We start from the raw sequence: 21,543 nt of genomic DNA on the forward strand, positions 1-21,543 counted from the left end.
CCGCTTACCCTGCTTGGTCCTTGGATCAGGACGCTTGAGGTTGAGCCGTCGTTCATCTTCTTTCCATGGGGTTCAGGCTACCGAAGATCTGATTTATTCTAGAAAGCTTGGTGAAGTCTAACGAAGTTGTGGACCGCAGTACCGAGTGTTATTGTAAACAACGAGCATGCCTCTCCAAGCTCTTCGAGTTCTTCACGGGCAACTTCTTCGCGGCGAGTGCGGCGAGCGACGGGAATTGAGAGACTCTATTCCCCAATTCCCCAATTCCCAAAGAGCTTCCTAGAATCAGGCTGAGGCTGATTGGATCTATCCTCGTCGAAGAATGTAACCCGCCATTACCATTACCCAATAGCCACCCGGGACCCCCAGGCAGGAGTTGCTTCACCGTTGCTCAAAAACGGCCTCAGTCCTGAGCCCTGCGCCCGCGCTAATGCGACAAGAGGCGCAAGACAACCATCACTTACACACACGTACTCACACATATCCTTACACCTACGCACACAGAGAAGTCGACTAGAACATCCACAGAACGAACTAGTCGCCACTCGTCAGACAGCGCCGTTCCCCCCTTCGTCGAGGCTCCTCCATTGGCCATTCGTTGGCGTTTCTTGGAGCTCGCAACCTGACTTGGGCCATTCTCGACTTGGTCTCCTCCTCGTGGCCTTCTTTGACGGGGTGACGGGTTGAGTTCCCTTGGCAAGACATAGGAATGGCATACAAATGTCGAATCGCTGCTCTTTCGTGCCTAGCCTTGGCGCATTTCTTTTTCCTTTGCCATTCGGATCTTGTCATACGTACTCGAATCGCGTCGAGTCGACATTCACTACATAACAACCACCCCCATCTCTCGCTTCAGACTTCGCAACAGTAACGTCGTTCCGTCTACTTGTCCATTATCAACTCAACCGAGAACAACTACGCCTTTAACAATATTAGACACGCCATCCTTCAACTCGACGCTTCATGCAACGATAGAAACCATCATCAGTCTCGCAGCGACTGAACCGTGAGCGCATAATGTATCCCGGCAGGAGCCCGTCAAACATGTCCCCAGAAGACGTCCGAACTCTATGCGACCTTGCCGGCCGGTACGGCTCCGGAAGCTTGGAAACCACACTCCGGAACATAAGCGGCAGCAACTACACATCCCTCCGCCCTCCGCCTCCTCAGCACCACCACCGAAACCCTCACCACATGGACGCGCCGGCGAGGAACTCGGCCCTCTCCACGTCCACCTTTGGCAGTAACAACAGCGCGCCCTCCCTCACAAACAGCGCCGGCCCTTGGAGCAGCTCAGACGCGTCCTTCTGCGGCTCCGACGCCGCCTCTGTGTCGGGAAGCTACTTCAGCCAGCAGCCCGGCGGTGCCGTCTCCGCTGCCACCTGGGCCGACGCCGTGGACGCTCCGTTCCTGATGTCGCCCTCGGTGACACCCTCACTCTCCGGCTCCGAGTGGCAAGATCACCACATCAACGATCACCACCCTTCCTCCACAACACCGTCACGCGAGAAAAAGGCAGCAGCCAGCATGAAGTCACCGTCCTCGGGTGCCGTCGCGGGCCGCAAGCCCATCGAGTGTCCCATGTGCGCCGTCCACGACGTCTACGTCGGCTTCGGCAGGAAAAGCGACTTCAAGAAGCACCTCCAAAACTTCCACAACACCGACTGCATCTGGGTCTGCCCGCAGGACAACTGCCGCATGATCTTTGACTTTGAAAAGGCCTACATCGCCCACGTCAAGCTGGACCACCACCAGGGCGAGGCAGCATACCCGCCCGCGGCGGCGGTGGCGGCAGCAGAACAGGTCAAGGTCAGCCTCTGCGCGCAAGTCGTCTTCGCTTGCGGCTTCATCGGCTGCAAAGAGGTCTTTGAGGCCTCGGACGACAGCGAGGCCCCCAAGACGGCCGACGCCTACTTTGACCACCTTGCCAGCCACTTTGACAAGCGCAGCAGCACCATCAACGCCAACAGCAGCAGCTATACCCTCGGCGTCTCGTCAGAGTGGACATACTACCACCAGATGCAGAACCTCCTCCGCCAACGCTCCCTCAAAGACGAGTGGAAGCATATGCTCTGGGACAAAGCCGCCCGCAACCAACTCCGCTGGCAACCCCGTTCTTCGGGCGACTTCAAAAAGATCCTCGAGTGCCGCCATCTCGCCGATGTACCTCGCATCCTCCACGCCGCCTGGACGCTTGGCCAGACCTGCTTCTCCTCCCCCGAGCACCCAGCACCCGATTTCCCCGGCGAAGCAACGCGGCCCGTCCGGTCCCGCTGCCCTCTCGCAGGCGAGGGGAGGAACCACGGCGAGCTCCGTGATGTTGTTTGCGGAGACGACCAGCAGCACAATGACGAGCAACCGCCGTCGGCAATGACCATGTTCGCCCTCCGCCGCAGCCTCTTTCCCGTCAAGCTCGCCACCGTTTCGCACCCGCCGTCGCGCTCGATTCCCGAGGAGCCGGATTCCCTGGCCTACCCGCACCCAGGCACCCCTCTCGTCATCCCCGAGCGCGATGCCTGGTCTACGGACGTCGTGCTGGGGCCGCCCGAGGATGAGCAGCTCTTCGAGCCCATGTTCATGCCAGGCAGCGGGGCAACGACGAATATGCTGCAGAACCCCATCTCTCCCTGGATCGATGCCACGTCTCAACAGCACCAGCAGCGACGGTCTTTCGGCGACTTTTCCTGTCATCTCACACCCTCGCCGCAACCTACCGAAGACCAGGAGAGCAGCTTTGGCCCGTTGCTTCAGATTCCTCAGCACACCTCCACCGCCGCCGCCGCCGCCTCGAAACGTCCCCGCTCGTGGGGCATGAGGAGCCTCGAGAACCTGCGCCTCAAGCGTCGTGGGCGTTCGTCGCCTGTCACGTCACCGGTCGAGGAGAAGGCCTTGCCTGGGTGGATCTGAGACAACACGCTGTCCATTCTTCCACTACATCCCTTTCTCAATTTTTCTTTGTCCATACAAACCTTTAGATGTGTATTACCTAACGCTTCACATGACATGACTTCATGGGTGGTGGCGCAGCTTCATAGACTACTCTTTTTCTTTGCATTTCTTTGTTGGTTAGGGTCGGGATCGAAAACTATAGACTACAAGATACCCCCAATGGGCCTTTTTTTTTCTTTCCTTTTCTTGGTTGTACATTTCGGGGTCGCCGAAGCGCTACAGAGGCAAATGAAGTGGCTAGGGATTTACATTGCTTTGTTACTGTCTGGCGGCGGCGCTGACAGCATGATGATTATGACGACGTAGAGGAGATGGGGCGTTTAAGGTGGGAAATACCACATAGAAAATTCAGCTTGAGTTATGCCTCTTACAACTCCTCATCGTTTTGCACATTCATGTTTTGATGTCAAATTAGTAGTAGATATACATCTCAAATATCCATTATGACTGAATTTACACTTCACATCATCTGTGTCAAGACGAGAAGACAAACGAGGAGCAAGAAATCAAGCCTGCATTCTTTTTCTCAAATGGCCCATGATGCCTACAACTTCGTTCGCTCCACAGGAGTAGGCTTTTGTAAAACTGAAGCAGAAGATCCGACTTCGAGAAGGCTGCTCATGCCAAGAGAGACAACCTTAACCGCGGGGGGCGGATTTTTTTGGCAGGCTACCTCCGACCCAAGGTAAGGCGGGTCAGATAATAAGGTATCATGAGAACAGCGCCGGCATGCAAGCACACCATTTTCCATCACACACTTTGCCTTACGTCAGTTCATTATATTCTGCACTTGAAATAATGGAAAGAGGCAGAAAAAGAACAGTGAAGCAATAATGATTGTCATCATTGGGAGCACGGGCAAACAATGCAGCCTCTCTTAAGCTCTATGCATGCATCCTTCCAACACAATAGGCCTACAAGAGCATCTACCACCCGACTAAAGAACGTTCGCCCGATATTATTACTAGATATCCTTCGTGCACACCTCCTTCCCCCCATAGAGGTGACTGGAGATTGGTGATCGAGGACCGGCAACGGCGATAATATCAGAGCCTGCCTAAGCGCCCACGTTACATAAGGTAGTGGAGAGCTCGGGGAAGATATGACCTGCCCGATTGGTTGAGCGTGCTGACGGGCATGGCGCAGGCTGGAACGTATGAATGCCTTGGAATATAAAGAGCCTTGTCAGTCTTCCCGTTTCTCTCAAGCTTGACAATCTGAGTCTCGATATTTCTGTATTACTCATTGCTTCATGATGGGCGCGGTCGAGCTCATCGGAGACCTGCTGTACCTTGTTGGTTTCTTATTGACCTTTTTAGGAAGCCTATTTCAACCCAAAGCTCTCTTCAATCGAATCTTCAGGGCTGCAAAGACAGCAGAACTATATTCCAGCGATCCATGGATTTATTTGGATCAGCCTGGCCGGTATATTGGGATATGGGACGATCCTGATTCAGCATCCACCCAGACTGATGTAGAGAATTCCTTCACATTTCGGAGCGACGTCGATCATGATGCCGACAGCGCCCAGATAGAGTCATTCATGAGCGGCATCCCACCGCAAAGACATGGAACGACTCGAGTATTCCTTTAGGAGATGCCTAGCGATGATGTTCGCGAGAATGACTCCACATCTGGAGATGATTTTCCTTACAGGTTTCCTTCTCTTGCCAACAACATTGCGGGTTTCTTGTCCCTGATTACCAACCAACCGTACGCTTGTCCATTTCGATGGTACAGACTGGAGTCTTTCGACCTTATTGAAAGGACGGAAGAGATTAATGGCCGTGATCGACTTGGTTGGGTCAATGTTATACGGTATCTGCGCTTCCAGGACACTGGCAATGAACTACAAGGTAAGTTTTTGTCGGAACGGCAAGGCTGATAAGGAGCAATGGGCAGGTATCGTGGGCTGGCTGGCGCCTGCCCTGGGCGAAGTGGGACAACTGGCTTAGTCACCACGGCCGGTTAAGGTGGGGCAACCACCCAGGCCGTCACCACCTACTTCGACCGACCCCTGCCCACAATGTAAAATAGGAAGAAACAAGAACAACAACAGCAATTATCACGGACATCGACGTGATTGTTGCCGAAGATACACCCTCATGAGGAAATGTATCACGCCTGTGATACCAACAGTTTTCCTTCATATCCGAAGCTGACCTAAATGGGTATGCAACTCACAGTTGATTAGAGTTCATCATTTATAGGACGCGCATCAATAGAGACTGGACGGTCTTGGATCGCTCTCTTCTAGAAGAAGAGTTCGGTCTCCATCAGGCAACAGCTTCCTTTGCTTCCCAGCTATGCGAACTTAAGGCCATGTATCGCCACCTCAAAACGCCGTCAAAATGGGAAAAGGCTTTCAGTCTACAGTTCTGCCACGCGAATCTGCTGTTATTTACTCGATTCCTTCTGAGATTTGAAGAGGGCTTCAAAAAGCACAAGGGTGTATACACCACTCGCGCGGAGCTCCAACAAGGCAATGTTGAGAAAATCACTGGAGACTATCAATTGATTCAGCAATTCTCCGAAATTAGAGATCGAATGCTAGTCATTATTGAATCACTAGTTGAGATCCTCCAGAACGCCATACAAAGTCCTGCTGCACCGTCAACGCCAACGAGAGAGTCCAATATCACCACAACCCCAACATCAGAGAACACCGAAATAGCAGCTATAGACTTTAAACTAAGCCTGCATTGTAAACAGATGAGAAGCAGCCTATCAAGACTTTCCGCTGCAATGGAGCATGACCTTAGACTACTAGAACTGAGGAGAGAAGTAAAACAAACGGATGATGTCCAACAGCTAAGTCTCCTTGCCACAATTTTCTTACCTCTTTCTATATCTGCGGGTATCCTTAGTATGCAGACGCGATTCAAGGACTTAGGTGCGCTTTTGTTCGACCTTTTTGGTGTTATGACTCTCCTTGGTGCGCTCGCACTTTGTTCTATCTTGGTCTTGAACTTTGTAAAGTTTGGAACTAGGCACTTGGCCCAGATCGATATGATCGCATACTGGAACATGAACTCGATTGAGGATATAGCTAAGCAAAAGCACCAGCTGGCCATGTACGTGCTGTTTCGGAAAGTTGCATCTATCCTGTGGTGGCTGGGGCTGGGGCTATTCAGCATTCTTATTGATGTTTCATTTCTTGTTGGCATGTTTAGAGACATTGACCTCGGTGCTAAAATGCTTGGATATGGAACCGCTATTCTTTCTCTTCCTATTGTCATAGCCGTGATTCTTGCTTTTTGTCAAGTTGGGATTGTTGACGCAGGGTGGAAGCTCTCAGAGGCCAACTGCAGTTAGGGGTAGAATGATGAATTATTGAAATCTGCTCCTCCCTCGACGTGTACTCCCTGCGCTGTATATATATCTGAGCTGCTCCTTTGTTGCTTGGACTCCTTACTACCTCTTACTAGCCCCTATTCGGGAGGGCTCTGACACTTTTCTTGTCTCTGCAGTTGCAAAACCACTAAAACGACGGGACAAAGCAGAGAAAATGGGGCCAATGTCAAGAATAGTTAGGTTCGAAAGGCTTCAGCATGGTAAGAGGGGAGATGAGGAAAATACCGACAGGTATACCTCACCTGAGCCTGTGATTAGGATACCTAGCGTAGCAAGCAAGCGCTGCCGCAACTCATGAGAATTCGGAGGACGAGCACCTGTTCGGAACTAGCGAGTAGATATATCTAGGGCAGTCAACAGGCTACGGGGCCTGTATTCAATTGCTAGTCACCTTTATGAGTACGTGACCAAGTCGACACAGTCTGAACGTCAAACTCAGGCTAGGAGATGGATGATCGAGATGAGGTGCAAAAGAAATTTAAAAAATTTAAAAAAATTTCAACATTCAACTCGTGAAGTTTGATATATGTACATTCTTTTGACAAGGTCGAGGTAAACTAACCCAACTCCGTGACGGTCGATTTTTGTGTGAATGCCCGAAATGAAGCCCTCAACTACGGAAAATGCTGCGATAAAGCACTTTTTAGATTTTTGTTTTGATTTTAAACTTGTTGTGCTTCCAGACGTAAACCTGCGATACAGGTATTTGATTCGTCGTCGCCCGTAATAAGAAAAACCCTCGATTCCCAATGGAAAGACTTTTCTGCTCAAGATGGAGATCTCGTTATGGCCAAAGAGAACCCAACAAAGCCCGGTGGTATAAGATGAGAGAGCAATATGCATGGACGTTTCCAATGTGGAAAAATTAGATAACAAGAAAGGGCTGCGAGGGCTGGCTGTTTAGCCGTGGAGACCACGCGTTCTCTCGCGCATCAGCTCACGACGCTTCTTATCCTTCTCTGTGCGGGGGTTAGCATTTGGCTTACAAAAGTGAAGAGATGGGGAATACTAACCTCCGTCCCATGTCAGGAACTCGTGAAGAGCTGATCCAGAGGGCACCATGGGCAGGACAGGCACCTTCTTGTCGGTGACGACCTCAAGGAAGGCGGGGCCGTCGGAGTTGATGAGCCACTTGAGAGCGTCGACAACCTCGTCAGGCTTGCTGACTCTGCGGTGCTGGACACCCATGGCGTCGGCCAGCTTCATGAAGTCGGGGTTCTGTTGGTGAGTGTGGGCGTAACGGTCCTCGTAGAAGAGGTTCTGCCATTGCGTAACCATACCCTGCTCCTCGTTGTTCAGAACAATGACCTTGACGCCAATGTTGAACTGCGCAGCGGTGGAAAGCTCGGTGAGGGTCATGTTGAAGGAGGCGTCACCGTCAATGTCGATAACGAGAGCGTCAGGCTTAGCGACCTTGGCGCCAATGGCGGCGGGCAGACCGTATCCCATCGTACCCAGGCCACCAGAGGTGACCATGGTTCTGGGGTGTCTCCAGCGGAAGTGCTGGGCGGTCCACATCTGGTGCTGACCGACACCGGTAGCGATGATGGTCGTATCCTTGCGGTCGGCGGTCAGGTTGCTGAGCTCCTCAATGAGGGTCTGGGGCTTGATGAGGCCGGAGCGCTCGGCCTTCTCGTAATCGGACATGGGCCACTTAGCCTTCCACTCTCTGATCTTGTCGAACCATTCCTTGCGGTCCTCCATCGTCTTGGGCTTCAGATGGGGGATAAGAGTGCGGAGGTTAGTGGCGACGTCACCCTCGACGGCCTCGGTGGCCTGGACAACCTTGTTGATGTTCTTGGGCATGATCTCGAAGTGGACGATACCACCGCGGCCCTCGGCAGCGGCAGCCTTGGCGCCAGGGGCGAACTTGGCGACGTTGAGGGTGACACGGTCGTCGAAACGGGCACCGAGGGCGATGATGAGATCGGCCTGCTGGATAGCCATGTTGGCGTAGGCAGAACCGTGCATACCGAGCATGTGGAGGGACTTTTCGTCAAGCTCGTCGAAAGAGCCGAGGCCGTGGAGGGTGGTGGTGACGGGGATGGAGAACTTGTCGGCAAGCTCCTTGAGGATCTCGGGGCCACCCTCAGACTGGGCAATACCCTGACCGGCGTAAATGATGGGCTTCTTGGCGACGTTAACAAGGTCGGCAACGCGCTTGATGGACTGCTCAAGCTGCTTCTGGAGCAGGGACATAGCGGCTCTTGAGGCGGCGCTCGGGAGGGAGGGCAGAGAGGTTTCGGTGGGGATGGCTCTCCTCAGGACACCGGCGGTGACGTCCTTGGGAAGATCGACCAAGACGGGACCGGGACGGCCGCTGGTGGCGATCTCGAAAGCTTCGTTGATACGGCGGGGGAGCTCGGCAATGTTCTTGACCATGACGTTCCACTTTGTGCAAGCGCGGGAGATACCGGTGACATCGGCCTCCTGGAAAGCATCACTGCCAATGGCGGAGGTGACGACCTGACCGCAGAAGACGACCATGGGGGTACCGTCGGAGAGGGCATCCTGCATCGGGGTAATGACGTTGGTCGCGCCGGGGCCGGAGGTGACGAGGACGACACCGCACTTGCCCGAGGCGCGGGCGTAACCCTCGGCCATGTGGCCGGCGCCCTGCTCGTGCTTGGGGAGAATGAAGTCGAAGTGTTTTGAGTTGTAGATGGCGTCGAAGACGGGGAGAATGGCACCTCCGGGGTATCCAACTGCGAGTCACGGTTAGCCACACGTCTCTGTAATGCCATTCTGATATACCCAGTTGAGTCACGTACAGATGTGCTTCACGCCCTGTCTCAACATCATCTCGTGGAAGATTTCTCCTCCGGTCTTGCCAATGAACCTGTATAACACCGTAAGCTTTCTCGCCCGCTTACAACGAGCCGACAACGGCGGCGGCGGGTATAATTGGCGACGAGGGCTACGTACGACTCGTCCATCTCCGGCCCGGTAGAGCGCTGGAGAGGTTGGACATGGCTCTTGTCGGCATTGAAGGCGGGTGCGGGTGTGTCTCGAACCTCACTGCAATTGGGAAAACAGCATCGTTAGTAAAACGTTCGTGAGTCACAAAGCTTCCTCTACTCGAGTAGCTGCGTAGTTTCCCTAGTCAATGGGAGCATGGGAAGGAGAAGCTTACGGAGCGGGCGAGGTGGCAGAGGTAGCCTGGGTTCTCACCCCGGTAGGGACCTTCTTGGTGGCCTGGATAGCGGCGACGGCGGACGAGGTGGTGAGGGTACGGGGAGCGCTCGCTCTTGAGACGGCCTTGAGGGCGCAAGCGGCGTGGCGGGTTCGGAGCATCATGATGGGCGGTGGAGTGGAGAGGAACCGGAGACGAGGAGAAGAAACAAAGTGGAAAGAAGAAGAAGAGAAGGAGTCACTCGGTGTGATGCTTCGTCAATGTCTCTGAGGACAGAAGAAGATACAGAGAGAGAGGGGAGCGGCTCGTCGAATTGGACGATCGCAGGGGGGATGGAGGTTGCAGAGATCGCGGAGTCAATTGGAGGAGGAGAGGAGGAGGGAAGGGAAAGAAAACCCAGTCACAAGGTTTTGGCAAATTAGAGCAGCAGATGTCGAATTCGAGATTGGGAATTGGGGGCCGGGCACAGACACAATTCTTAGTGTACTGGTAATGGGTGATAGAAAGACAAGGCAAGGCACGCCGCACACCGGGGTTTAACTCTGTAAGGTATCCGTAGAGTCACCGCTGTCTCTGTCTCTATTCTCTCCCAGTCTCTCTTTCTCTCACACAGTTTGGCAGCACAAATGCAGAGAGGCAGAGAGGCAGAGAGGCAGAGAGGCGCGGCTGCTGTTTCGGAGCCAGGGAAAAAACCCAAAAAAATTATCGGCTGTCGAGGTGTGGGGTAGCCGGCCGATGACTGGCTGGAAGGGCGCAGGACGGGCCATGACGGGGGCGAGAACGAACAAGCGTTGCCCATCGGGGGAGGGGCACGGGCCTTGTGTCCAATCTGGGGTGGCGATATCGGCCTGACCTTCCCTCCCATTGACTGCTTCCTTCCCGCTGGCTGCATCTTTACCGCCTTCCTCCCATGTTTCCCTTCCCTCCTAACAGCGTTCCTAATAACTTCCTACCGGCAGCTATAAAGAACGGCAAGAACGACAGCGGCACCTTCGATAGAACGACCAGCCACCTCTGCTGACTCAACCGCATTATGACTCACCTTGATTGGTCCTTTACCAAGTTCCCCACACTGTTTCTCACGTTCTCTTCTCTTCCGGATTCCCCCCCCGAGCTTGAATGCCAGACCGAGGAAAGTGGGCGGAGCAAACACCCGACATCTGCGACCGTTTCCACGCTTTCCCTGCTACAGGAATGGTCAAACATCTCCAGTCGTGAACCGCAAGGAGTCACACATGGCACACTCCCACTAATTCCTCCACAAAAGTCTCTCCCGAGGTCCCCTATCTTTTCCTATCAATCCGGGTCAACAAACCAGCGAGCTCAGTCTCTCTTCACCAGCTTTTTCCTCTACCTTACTTTACTCTCTAAATTGCCATCCCGTGATTCCCGTCCTCTCGGTGTTGCACCATGCATCTCATTCATGTCTGGTCAACATCCACAACCCTAACATGCCAAGCGCTGCTGCACGTCGCATGCGGTCCAGTCACGGATCAGGGGTGTGCAGGCTTGCAGCTGTCAGAAAACGGCTCCCTCCAACCCCAGAAATCGCGGGACATGGGAGCTGCCGCCCACTGATAGTAATAATTAACGATACACTCGTTTGGCCGGATCCGTCAACACGAATTGATATTTTCCTGAGTCACCATGCATACATCCACGTGTAGTCTTGACATTGTTCGTGGTTTGCGCCGCAGCCGGCCGATTGAGTTCTGGTCCTGGTCCCCCTCATCTGGTCTGTCCCGGTCGCATAGTAGAGCAAATAATTCACTTTAATGCAGGGTCAGCTTAAGAGCACGGTCATCTGTTGACAAGGCATCTCGGATTCCTTAGACTCAAAAAGGATGATGACTTGTAGTTTTTTTTTTACTCGTTGGCTCATCGCCCATGAACCTTGATGCGCCCTGTAAACACCGAAATCAAAACCAAACACAACACCAAGGTATCTTGAACCATGACTGCTCTTTACGCCCGACCAACGCACGCCCATCAGTCCAGGCTTGATCATTCATCCCCCCCCCCACCTCGCAATCCACAACTCTCCATCTCCGCCTTACATCCGGTGCTGGTCGCCAAATGGACCGTGCGCTTCATACGCAGCAGCGGGTTGCCCATGCGACATGAGCGGCTGGTTGTCCGAATCGTGAACTTGCACAGCTGGCTGTCGCTTGGCCGCCATCTTCGCGTCCAGTGCGGCCTGGACCCTGTCCGCGTTGCGCTTCTTCTGCTTCCTCTCCTTGCAGCAGAGGAACGTGATCCACGCAATGGAGCCCGTGATGGCCACGGCGAAGAAGAGTGCGACGGCGATGCCGCCCGGGTGGACGGTGTTGTCCAGTACCTTGCACGAAGGGTTGTTTGAGTTATCATTCTTGCAAAGCAGGCCCGCCGCGCATGTTGCGTAGACCACTTGTGTAGGGAAGCAGCCCTCCTTGAGAGTCTTGCCCTTCTGCACGCCCGTAGAGACGACAGGGCACTGCGTCGTCGCCTTGGTCGTCGTCGTAGAGCACGTGAGCCTGGAATAAGTTGCTGTGCCGGTGGATGTACCCGTGGCCGTCTCAGCGGTTGCCGTAGTCGCCTCTGTAGTCTGACGCGCGAAGACGTTGACATGGCGTTTGCGCAACTCGGCAGGGGCACTGTCGCTGTTGTCACACCTATCCAGAGTCCACTGCGACTCATTAACGGCTTCGGCAAAGTCGCAACCAGCATTGATGTAGCATCTCTCCAGATCGGTCTGTGTAAAGTCGTCGGTGAGCATCTCTATGCAGTGGGCCACCGATCCAGGTTCGCCACAGGCTGCCAATCTAGCCAGCTCGAGATTCCGTGATCGCAGGCAATGCAATCTCGCCGGCGACAGGGCCGAGGCCGCGGCTGCAAAGAGAAGCGCAACAAGCGCCGGGGCGGACTGGGATGAACGCATGTTGCCCGGGTTTAGTGGGGTGTCGCAAATGGTTGCCGGGACGGGGGTCCGTTCAAGGTGGGATTGACAGCGGTTCGGAGTGGGTGCTCAAGTGCCGGCCCCAAAGTATCGGGAGTCGAGGTGGTGTTGTGTGACGAACTGTACGGATACTCCGTAGTTGGGGTTTGGCAGCTTCCTGATTGGGAAGATTGGTTCGGTAACCGGCAGCCTCGGTTCTCAGTGCCGTCAACAAGCCACCTCAAGGTACCCAAGGCAACTTCTGGTATGGTAGTGAGCTTGAAGGTCTGATAGTTGAGAATGGGTGCTCGGTGTCTACCTGGGATGATAGATACTGTGGTGGAGAGGAGCGAATCTGTATGCTCGAGGGATCGAAGGAAGTGAGAAGCAGGACGAGGAAGGAAAGCAGGGTGGCCTAAGCCGGATGAGCTGGGAATGAGCTTCAATAAAAAGAAGTCAAGGAGCTGGACGCCTCTCGGCGCCTCGGGGCTGGGCCGGGACTGGTGGTACCCATTTTGGCCTGTTACTGTTGTCACCTCACCGTCCTTGTCTTGCTGCTTGTCTCTCTCTGGCCGTGAGCTGAGGGACGCCAACGACGCCAACGCCAATGCCACGAGAGCAAAATGCACCTCAGCACGGGGGCCCAGTGCCCGTTGGGATCGGGATTGGTCATGTCTTGGGTCTCCGCTTAGGCTCACTCTTTTCATTGCTTACCTGCAGCTTAGGACTAGGCTTGGGGGGCTTGTTATGTAAGGCTGGGGCCTTCATTCCGCAGCAGCTCTTCCCAGAGAAGACGGTGTTGGAATCTGGTCTCTGGGAGGGCTTGAGTTTGTTGGTGGTGCTAGGTACTTCCTGCTCCTGCAGCACAGCCCTTTGCTAGCCCACCCGGCGAATGGGAGTTGGAGTCGTAGTGGCTGACGGCGCCGGCCTCCATAATTAGTTCTGTTGCTCGCATCTGCTTCTGCACGGGCGGTTCACGATGCCTTCACGTGGAGATGCCGTCTGATGTGATGTCGGGCTGTGAGCGTGTCTTTTGGTCGTTCGAGAGAATCACAACTTTGTCTCGTTCGGCAGCCACTGCTCGGGGGTTTGACATCCATCGCGATCGCAAGTTCTTCCTCTCAACGCGACCTGAATTTTCTCTGAGGCTCTTGATTGCCTCAGTGTGCAATGGGCCTGGAATCCACATCCTCAAGCTAAAATAGCATATGCTGTTCCCGGCACGCGGCTTGGCCTAAATCGTCCAAGGGGAAGGGCACAGAGCAAACTCTAAGACTTGGAACCCCACGAGGCAAGGGGGAACTTGCACTGAATTTCGGACGTTAGGCCAATAGCGAGCCGCCGCGCCGGGTTCAGCTGCCTTGTCGTGGTCCAATGCCGCCATGTGTCCGTAGCATGGAGCACTGAGCAGGCTGCAACATTTCTCCTCCGGCGGGGGGTTAGGGAAGCTATTCCCTGATGGCTGAGAACTTGAGGAGAAGAAGAAATCGCTCGCTTGGTGTTAGTGCTGAGGGCTGTGGTGATTGATCCCTGCTGCGGCTCCGACTTGCTGCTGATTGTTTGGTTCGATTTGCCCGTGGCTGAGACCTGCCACCCTGTAAGCTGAGCCAACCCCTCGTCTCCGTCCATATTCGGACGACACCATACAGCAGCTGAGGTCCTGAACTAATCAATAGACGTTGGTGGTTCCCCGTGGCTGGATGATTGGATCGAGCTTTGCGACAGTTCAATATCGTTTGGTCTGCAGATAGGCAGAAAGAGGTAAGCAAGATGGATTTGCCTGGCCTCGTTTCACACATTGACTTCTTGTAATTGCTGTGTTGGTGCCAGTGCCATTCCTGCGATGGCCTGGCCGGGAAACGGCGCGGCGATGCGGTCAAACGTTGGGAATAACCCCAGACGGGCATCCACCTGAGACAAGGTCGCTTTCCTGCTAACAATAAAATAAGCAAGCAAACAAATACCGTCAGCAGTGAATCCACATCCGTAATCATGAGCCCTTGAAGACGTTGGGAATCTAGAAACGTAGAATCGGGGTGGGGCGCTGTTCCTTTCCCGCTGACAGAGACAGTCGGCAGAGGGTGTAAGAAGTGCTAAGAAGCGAAAGCGAAGGTCGAGGTAATCGGCAGTGTCAAGAACCCGAGCGCATTCCCCAGGTGCACATGGAATGTTTTCGGACCGATCGTCATCAGGCCCAGGAAATGACCAGACAACGGGTAAGTATGCGTGAGGTAAGTATAAAGACGGTTCCAATGGTTCCTTCTTTCCGTCCATGCAAAGTCCAAACGGCAGGGACCATATCGAATGATTCTGCCTGGAAGGAAGGAAGGCGCCTACCATTCCATTCTCACCAGGTGCACAGACCCAAGTCCAGCCCTGCACGTGCCGCGTTGCCTACCTTAAATTCTGGTGCTTACCTCATGGCAGTCTCCACGACGGGCGTGAACTCTCCGCTCCGTTAGACTACCATTTCCCTCGGGCCAGGATTGCTTCAAACAATGTGTTCGTAACTTGGTTCCCAAGGCAGGAACAAATAAGCAACTCCTTACCCCATGTCTGAGGCTGTGCAGTCATACTGTATGCGTAGTGCAATAACCGCTGGAGCTGTGGCCGGCTTACTTGCTCCGTACCTGTACGTGGAGGAACCAGTGTCGGTGGAGATTTACCAGCTTTCTTCAACCAATTTGTGCACCTCCCTAACATGGCACAGGGGCTGCCACCTTCCTCATTTGAACTTTGTGGTTTGTTCCATCTTATTCGCGCGTTCAGTATTCCCAGCACATATTACTCCTGGTAAAAAACGAGCAGATTTGCCAAGGTTAATGATGTTTTCAAAACGTCACCCAGCCCGGCCCACTCTGGCAATATGAATCGCTGTCTATGCTACGCAGCAGTCTAGTACCTATGGCATGTTGGTGGTCATCACATGCACATATCATGTTGGACGAGGATTTGATCTTGGTCAAGCCCATCGGAACTAAACGTTATCTGCCAAGTACTCTAATACCAAGCAAGATAAGGAACAGTGATCATTGAGGGCCTACTGCCGGACTTTTAGAGGTTGACGTGCTTCGGTTCCAAGATCGTCCCGGCGGCGCTTTGCGTCGGACGAGTATTAGGTAGTCCCTGAGTTCTGCGAACAAAACCCCCGCCCCCACACAATTACGACGTCATCGGTCGATGCAGCTTCTAGACCTCCAACCTTCCTGTTTTGGACGTCCACGACCCATCACTGCTATTAAACCATCACTTACTCCAGTCTTCGTCTCACTCAATCTCATTACATACCGATTTCACACACCTAATCGCATATACTCTCAACCTACCCGACAACAATCAACAGCTTTAGAATCTCACAGACACAACCGCCATCATGCCTCTCGTCGTACCCGGTATTAACAACAACGACTCTGATGACAAGACCCAGCTCTGGACCAACAAGCTGGTCGGCAAGAAGCTCCATGAGGAGGAGTCAAATGAGACAGTGAGCTTGCCCTTAGTCTCTTCGTTGAGAATGTGCTCGACAATACTAACCGTGATGCTATTCTAGACTTTTTGCAAGAGGGATCTCCCCGAGGAGTCGCGCGTCATCGAGCCTGGCATGATGGTCACTAAGGATTTCAGACCCAACAGACTCAACGTTCACGTCAAGGAGGACGGCACCGTTTCTCACGTCAACCACGGTTAAGCTGTTGCGACGAAGAAGTTGCTGCGCCTTCCCACGCTCAGAGAGACTCTGACCATGGGCCGCCAGAAGCGCGCACGCGATCATGGGTTACGATAGAGCTTTTTGCATGACAGTATAGTTACGACCTTTGGAAGAATTATGATTTTTAATTCCGTAAACCACGAATCCTCGAAACTTGTTCCTTTTCTCCCATCGATCAAAGTGACGTGATGCGACTGCGAAGCCCCTCGCGCGTGAAGTGGCTGCCCCTCCATTCGTGCATGATTGGTCCGCCCCGCCCGCCCGACTGCGGGGCAATTTTCCTCTGCGATCCTCGCTCCAAACAACCCCACCATCAACCACCACCACAGACTGCCAAAGACGCGACAGTTCTCGACGACGTCCCAAATACACCAGTGATACCCCTTTCTGTTTCCTAGCAGACGTCGATTCAATACCGCCAAAATGTTCAAGAAAGAGTACGTCGCCATCCGTCCAAACAACTCAATGATCAAACCACAGAAAACCCGCAAGAAAGCTAACAAAATTACCCCGCCCTCCAGCATCACCTCCAAGCCGAAGCAGAAGCTCAAGTCTTCCGTCCAACGCTCCCTCCGCGACTCGCTCCTCTCGAGCTTCCCCCTCCTGAACCCCTACATCGAAGAAGTGATGCCCAAGAAGGCATCCGTCGAGCAGATGAAGCTGCCCGACCGCTGCTCCCTCTTCGTCTGCGAGCAGCAGCCCCTCTTCTACCAGCAGGACAACGCCACCCTCGTCCCGCACCTCAAGCTCGTCCACCGCTTCCCGCAGGCTTTTCCGACTATCCGCATCGACCGCGGCGCCATCCGCTTCGTGCTCTCGGGCGCCACGCTCATGGCTCCTGGGCTGACGAGCGCGGGTGGGCGGTTGCCTGAGCCCCGAGAGGGCGCTGAGGGCGTCGACGAGGAAGGAAGATGGAGCCGGGAGCTGGAGAAGGGGGAGGCAGTCGTTGTTATGGCGGAGGGAAAGACGGAGGCGTGTGCCATCGGATTCTTGGTTACTGGTACCAAGGAGGTCAAGGATAAGGGCAAGGGGCCCGTTGTGGAGGAGGCACATTTCCTCGGCGATGGCCTGTGGAGGCTCGGAACGGACTAGAGGAGATTGGATTCAAAGATTGGCGTAGGGACGAAGAAACGAATTTGCACATATGATATGAGGTGGAGGGGCACCATAACAATGCAACATGGGTGTAAGCATAAGTAGAGCTCAATTCAACGACAGCGTGCCTTTTGCTTGCCCTATCTTTGCCTCGGTTATCCATCTCCTGGTGCTTCTAGACTTCAATCCTGTACCTGATGTCTATCCTCTGTTTCGCATACTTCGCCAAAAACCACCGGAAGCGAGGCTCGCAGATGAGATCCTGGGCCTAGGATCCTTCAGTATTGACAGAAAGGGCTTCCACGCTTTCATTTCCACTCATCAGACGATAAATTTAGTGGGAAATCATAGAAGCTGTACCGATAGTAAGCAGATTAGAGGAGAGCAAGTTGATGTTGAAATCTCATGACTACGGCAATGATTGATAGAAGATCATGCTGATGAGGAAAAGACGAAGCAATTGGGTCAGGCGTCAAGTTTATTTGTTTTATCTTTTACTTCCTCATTCTGGATAGACGGTATCATTATGATCCCCGGGGAAGGAACGTGGCTGATTCAACACCAATGTCGATCGTAACATAAGAAAGCTTGCTGGGATTTCTGGCATGTTGACGATCACCGCCAGTATTGCTCAGCTCATCTTTGTACTTTGTTTAGCTTCGACTTCCACAGACTCGCACCGCTATCACGCTTAGATGCGGCTAGGTAGTGAGTCACCCGCATATTCGAAGCTCGGTGAGCCGTGTTTACACTTCAATATGACTCCCGGCAGTCCAGCAAAGTGCGCGTAGTTGTTCAAAGAGGCTCTCCGAATCCATCCCACCACGTCACGCCGAGCTATAGTGGTCTGTGCATTACTGGTATAAGAGTCACGTGGTGGAATGACATCCAAATTTTTCCCACCTTGCCCCTCATTGCCCCTCCATTACTCTGTACCTGACTTTACCCCTCAATTCCACGCCTGATCGTGTGTCGAGCTCAATTGCAAATAACAAAAAAACCTCAGCATCATGGCCGACGCAGCAGAACCCCCGGCGTCCAAGAAGGGCGCGAAGAAGGCCGAGGCCAAGGCTAAGAAGGAGGCCCAGAAGGCTGCGCGCGCCGCAGAGCTCGCCCAGCAAGCTGCCGCAGTCACTCTCGAGGACGACCCCGCCCAGGACAACTACGGCACCAAGCCCGTCTTCAGCAAGGACGCCGAAGAAGTCGAGATCCGCGCCCTGAACGATTCCCACGATGGCAAGACCGTCATTGTCCGTGCATGGCTTCAGAACTCCCGGGTCCAGAGTGCCAAGATGGGCTTCGTCGAGCTCCGCAAGGGAGGCAACTGGAACATCCAGGGTGTTCTCATGGCCTCTGACGAGAAGCCCATTGTCAGTCGCCGCATGGTCAAGTGGATCACCAGCATCAACCCGAGAGTTATGTCGTGGTTGAGGCCAAGGTGAAGCAGCCTCTCGAGCCCGTCAAGAGCTGCAGGGTTTCTGGTTTGGAGCTCCACATCACCAAGTGCTTCGTCCTCGCACCGGCCCCCGCCATGCTTGGCATGACCTTGGGAGCTGCCAGCCAGCCCATCGTCAATTTCAGCGACGAGAAGGCCCCGGCCGCCGACGCCGAAGCCGAGAAGGAGAAGGCTGCCAAGGCTGCCGCCGAAAACACGGTGCCCTCCGCAACCATGCTCACCCACCTCGACAACATTGCCATGCACAAGCGCGCTCCCGTCCAGCAGGCCATTGCTGTACGTCTATACTCAATGCTAAGCTATCAATGCTGTTACTGACTGACCCGGCACAGGATATCCGTATCGAAGTGAAGAAGATCTTCCGTTCATACCTCGAGAACGAGAAGTTCAAGGAATTCGAACCCCCTTGCCTCATCGGCGCTGCCTCCGAGGGCGGTGGAAACGTCTTCCGATTCGCATATTTCGGCGAAGAGGCTTTCCTCGCCCAATCGCCCCAGTTCTACAAGCAATTCGAGATTGCCGGTGGCAGAGAGCGTGTGTTCAGCATTGGCCCCGTTTTCAGAGCCGAGAACTCCAACACCCCGAGACACATGACCGAGTTCACCGGTCTCGATGTGGAGATGGAGATCAAGCAGTCTTACACCGAGGTCCTCACCGTCCTGGAGGGCGTCTTGCTTTCCATCTTCCGTGGCATTCAGGGTTAGTTGACAACCACCCCGAAGTCCCTTGTTTGTTTCTTTCATTCGCAAATGCTAACCATGATTCTCATTGAAACAGAGCGATGCGCCGACGAGATTGAGACCGTCCGATCCGTTTACCATTCCGAGCCTCTCCTCCTCCCCGAGCCTGGCAAGGAGGTTCGCCTGACCTTCGCTGAGGCCCAGAAGCTTCTCCGTGAAGAGGGCCCCGCCGAGTTCGCCAACGTCCGTGACGATGAGGATATGAGCACCCCTCAAGAGAAGGCCCTCGGAGAGGTCGTGCGCAAGAAGTATAACACCGACTTCTACGTCATCGACAAGTTCCCCGAGACGGCGCGTCCATTCTACGCCAAGCTTGACGATGCCGGCACCACGACTGGCGAGGGCACCCGTGTCACGAACGCCTTCGATTTCTTCATCCGTGGCCAGGAGGTTCTCTCTGGTGGTCAACGTATCAACGACCCGGCCGAGCTCGAGGAGCGCATCCGCGCCAAGGGCATCGACCCGGAAAGCGCCGGAATCAAGGAGTACCTCAACGTTTTCCGACAGGTTGGTGTACCGCCTCACGGTGGTGGTGGTATTGGTCTCGACCGCGTGGTTGCTTGGTTCCTGGCTTTGCCCAGTATCCACCTTGCGGCGTACTACCCTCGCACGCCCAAGAGATTGCTTCCGTAAAGCATTCAACGAGGGCGTTGGATTGCATTGGACCAAAAAGAGAGGCGTTCTTCAATGTGGATAATGAAATGTGTCACTTTCGACCATGTTGTGAACGCTGGAGGGGAAAAGTCGAGATGACTCAAATTCTAGCGCTTATGTCTTACGTAGAAGAATCAACAATTTTGAAGAAGAGCGTCGATCCTTCCAGTGTCCGAGATGAAGGAAGCTCCAATAGGCTTCGTACTGACGATGCTGACTTTCGGAAGGAGTTGTCAACAACGGGACTAATATTCGAAGTCGGCAGATTGGCCCTACACGCGAATTTTCGAAACCAATATCGATCATGACTTGCAATGCTCTTTATCCACTGGCCTTTCCATTCAAATCGGGAAAAAAAATTGTATGATCGTAAATCCAACGAAGCGTGCCGAGCCTCCCTCCTTCCTTCCACTCCATTATGTATCCCCTGGCAAGCTTTTACCGAGTACAGCAGGTGAACTATCAAAGTGTCAGCATACTCCAGACGTGAGTCCCATTGTCGACCTGCGTCTTACATCAACAGAGCACGGCTTGCCCCAATCGCCAAAGTTGTATCCCTTGATTTCTCCGAAACGCTGGCCCCACGGGCATGATTCTTTGGCGGTGCATCGGTTGCCCTCCATCATGCCCGGGTTGTTGTAGGGTCTGCAAGAGGCTGCGATCGCTGGCGAGGCCAGGGCGGCTGCGAGAGCGAAGAGAGTGGTGAATTGCATGATGTCGAGAATTAACGAGAGTCGGTTGGTGATTACAGTAGTAGGGTTTTTTTTTTTTTTTTTTTTTTTTTTTTTGGCTGAGATGGACAATCTGGATAGCTTGTAAGAGAAATCAGGAAACTGAATAGTCGGAAAGTCCTCGCAACCATTTATATAAGTAGCTACCTCATACTATATGATAGTATTTGAATTTCCTACGCACTGAGGTTTTAACCAGGGGCTTTGAATACGCGTTCCCAGACCCCCTAGTGGTTTCGGGGTCGGGGAGAGAAGCTCGGTGATTTTCACGATATGGTAGTTGAGTCATGTATGCCTCCCGTCAAACCTAATTATATTAATCACATACCCCAGTATGGAATGCTGTAATACATACACACTAGTCAGCGTCTATCCTTTCTACATGGGCAAGGCAAAAGCCAAGGCTTGCTGGGAGCAGTCTGCGATCTTGCGCTCTCGGAAAATAAGTTGGCCAATCTACTACTCGTGCCCGACCCCACTTTAATTGGAACTCGGGACTCATCACCCATACGGGCATAATTATCGCGATTTACCACCATACATCACCACAGCCACCACTTTCCACCACAATGCCCAAATTTAATTTTACAGCACTCTGTTCCGCGCCGGAAGCTCGGTTAGAGTATTTCCGGCAGAATGTCGCTTAAGGAGCGTGCCAGCCACGGCCACAAGCTTAGTTGGAACCAGGAAAAGGCGATTTGTGCTTATATTGACCGTCTGGATCGAATTAACCTACCCGTGAGGCGGGAGCTCGTCGTCAGCGCTGCCAATTACTTACTTGCCGAGTCGTGGGATCCGCATGATTATC

General features: G+C 53.6%; 8 protein-coding genes across 8 annotated transcripts; 5 read left to right on the forward strand and 3 right to left on the reverse strand.

The window, feature by feature from the left end:
- Positions 1 to 1,017: 1,017 nt before the first annotated feature.
- On the forward strand, positions 1,018 to 2,907 carry BDP81DRAFT_460151 (uncharacterized protein; the record flags this gene model as incomplete). Its single annotated transcript, XM_060593624.1, has 2 exons — positions 1,018 to 2,322; positions 2,356 to 2,907. 2 exons carry the CDS (start codon positions 1,018 to 1,020, stop codon positions 2,905 to 2,907), a joined length of 1,857 nt encoding a protein of 618 aa, XP_060447177.1.
- Positions 2,863 to 3,367, forward strand: BDP81DRAFT_425229 (uncharacterized protein). The gene has a single exon (XM_060590196.1). The coding sequence runs from the start codon at positions 3,004 to 3,006 to the stop codon at positions 3,253 to 3,255; it is 252 nt and encodes an 83-aa protein (XP_060447178.1). The 5' UTR covers positions 2,863 to 3,003; the 3' UTR covers positions 3,256 to 3,367.
- Positions 3,368 to 7,203: 3,836 nt separating this feature from the next.
- On the reverse strand, positions 7,204 to 9,320 carry BDP81DRAFT_316017 (acetolactate synthase; the record flags this gene model as incomplete). Its single annotated transcript, XM_060584130.1, has 4 exons — positions 7,204 to 7,262; positions 7,317 to 9,008; positions 9,075 to 9,142; positions 9,229 to 9,320. Coding segments are annotated over 4 exons (1,911 nt in total), but the record flags the coding sequence as incomplete, so codon positions are not given.
- Positions 9,321 to 11,489: 2,169 nt separating this feature from the next.
- On the reverse strand, positions 11,490 to 12,353 carry BDP81DRAFT_316297 (uncharacterized protein; the record flags this gene model as incomplete). The annotated part of the gene is made up of 1 exon (XM_060584162.1): positions 11,490 to 12,353. The coding sequence occupies one exon, from the start codon at positions 12,351 to 12,353 to the stop codon at positions 11,490 to 11,492; it is 864 nt and encodes a 287-aa protein (XP_060447180.1).
- A 3,370-nt stretch (positions 12,354 to 15,723) lies between these two features.
- BDP81DRAFT_393153 (uncharacterized protein) lies at positions 15,724 to 16,038 on the forward strand (the record flags this gene model as incomplete). Its single annotated transcript, XM_060587802.1, has 2 exons — positions 15,724 to 15,834; positions 15,901 to 16,038. The coding sequence occupies 2 exons, from the start codon at positions 15,724 to 15,726 to the stop codon at positions 16,036 to 16,038; spliced, it is 249 nt and encodes an 82-aa protein (XP_060447181.1).
- Positions 16,039 to 16,482: 444 nt separating this feature from the next.
- Positions 16,483 to 17,151, forward strand: BDP81DRAFT_448592 (PUA domain-containing protein; the record flags this gene model as incomplete). Its single annotated transcript, XM_060592314.1, has 2 exons — positions 16,483 to 16,496; positions 16,581 to 17,151. 2 exons carry the CDS (start codon positions 16,483 to 16,485, stop codon positions 17,149 to 17,151), a joined length of 585 nt encoding a protein of 194 aa, XP_060447182.1.
- A 1,013-nt stretch (positions 17,152 to 18,164) lies between these two features.
- BDP81DRAFT_460155 (aspartyl-tRNA synthetase) lies at positions 18,165 to 19,983 on the forward strand (the record flags this gene model as incomplete). The annotated part of the gene is made up of 4 exons (XM_060593625.1): positions 18,165 to 18,539; positions 18,569 to 18,886; positions 18,943 to 19,309; positions 19,388 to 19,983. The coding sequence occupies 4 exons, from the start codon at positions 18,165 to 18,167 to the stop codon at positions 19,981 to 19,983; spliced, it is 1,656 nt and encodes a 551-aa protein (XP_060447183.1).
- A 459-nt stretch (positions 19,984 to 20,442) lies between these two features.
- Positions 20,443 to 20,717, reverse strand: BDP81DRAFT_393156 (uncharacterized protein; the record flags this gene model as incomplete). The annotated part of the gene is made up of 2 exons (XM_060587803.1): positions 20,443 to 20,463; positions 20,520 to 20,717. 2 exons carry the CDS (start codon positions 20,715 to 20,717, stop codon positions 20,443 to 20,445), a joined length of 219 nt encoding a protein of 72 aa, XP_060447184.1.
- Positions 20,718 to 21,543: the final 826 nt, after the last annotated feature.

Source organism: Colletotrichum phormii, assembly GCF_030913505.1.
Source record: "Colletotrichum phormii strain CBS 102054 chromosome Unknown BDP81scaffold_7, whole genome shotgun sequence".
Lineage (NCBI taxonomy): Eukaryota > Fungi > Ascomycota > Sordariomycetes > Glomerellales > Glomerellaceae > Colletotrichum > Colletotrichum phormii.

What these genes read in the sequence shown, in the direction of transcription:
- BDP81DRAFT_425229 (XM_060590196.1), top strand. Translation starts at nt 3,004, where the DNA reads ATGACTTCATGGGTGGTGGCGCAGCTTCATAGACTACTCTTTTTCTTT.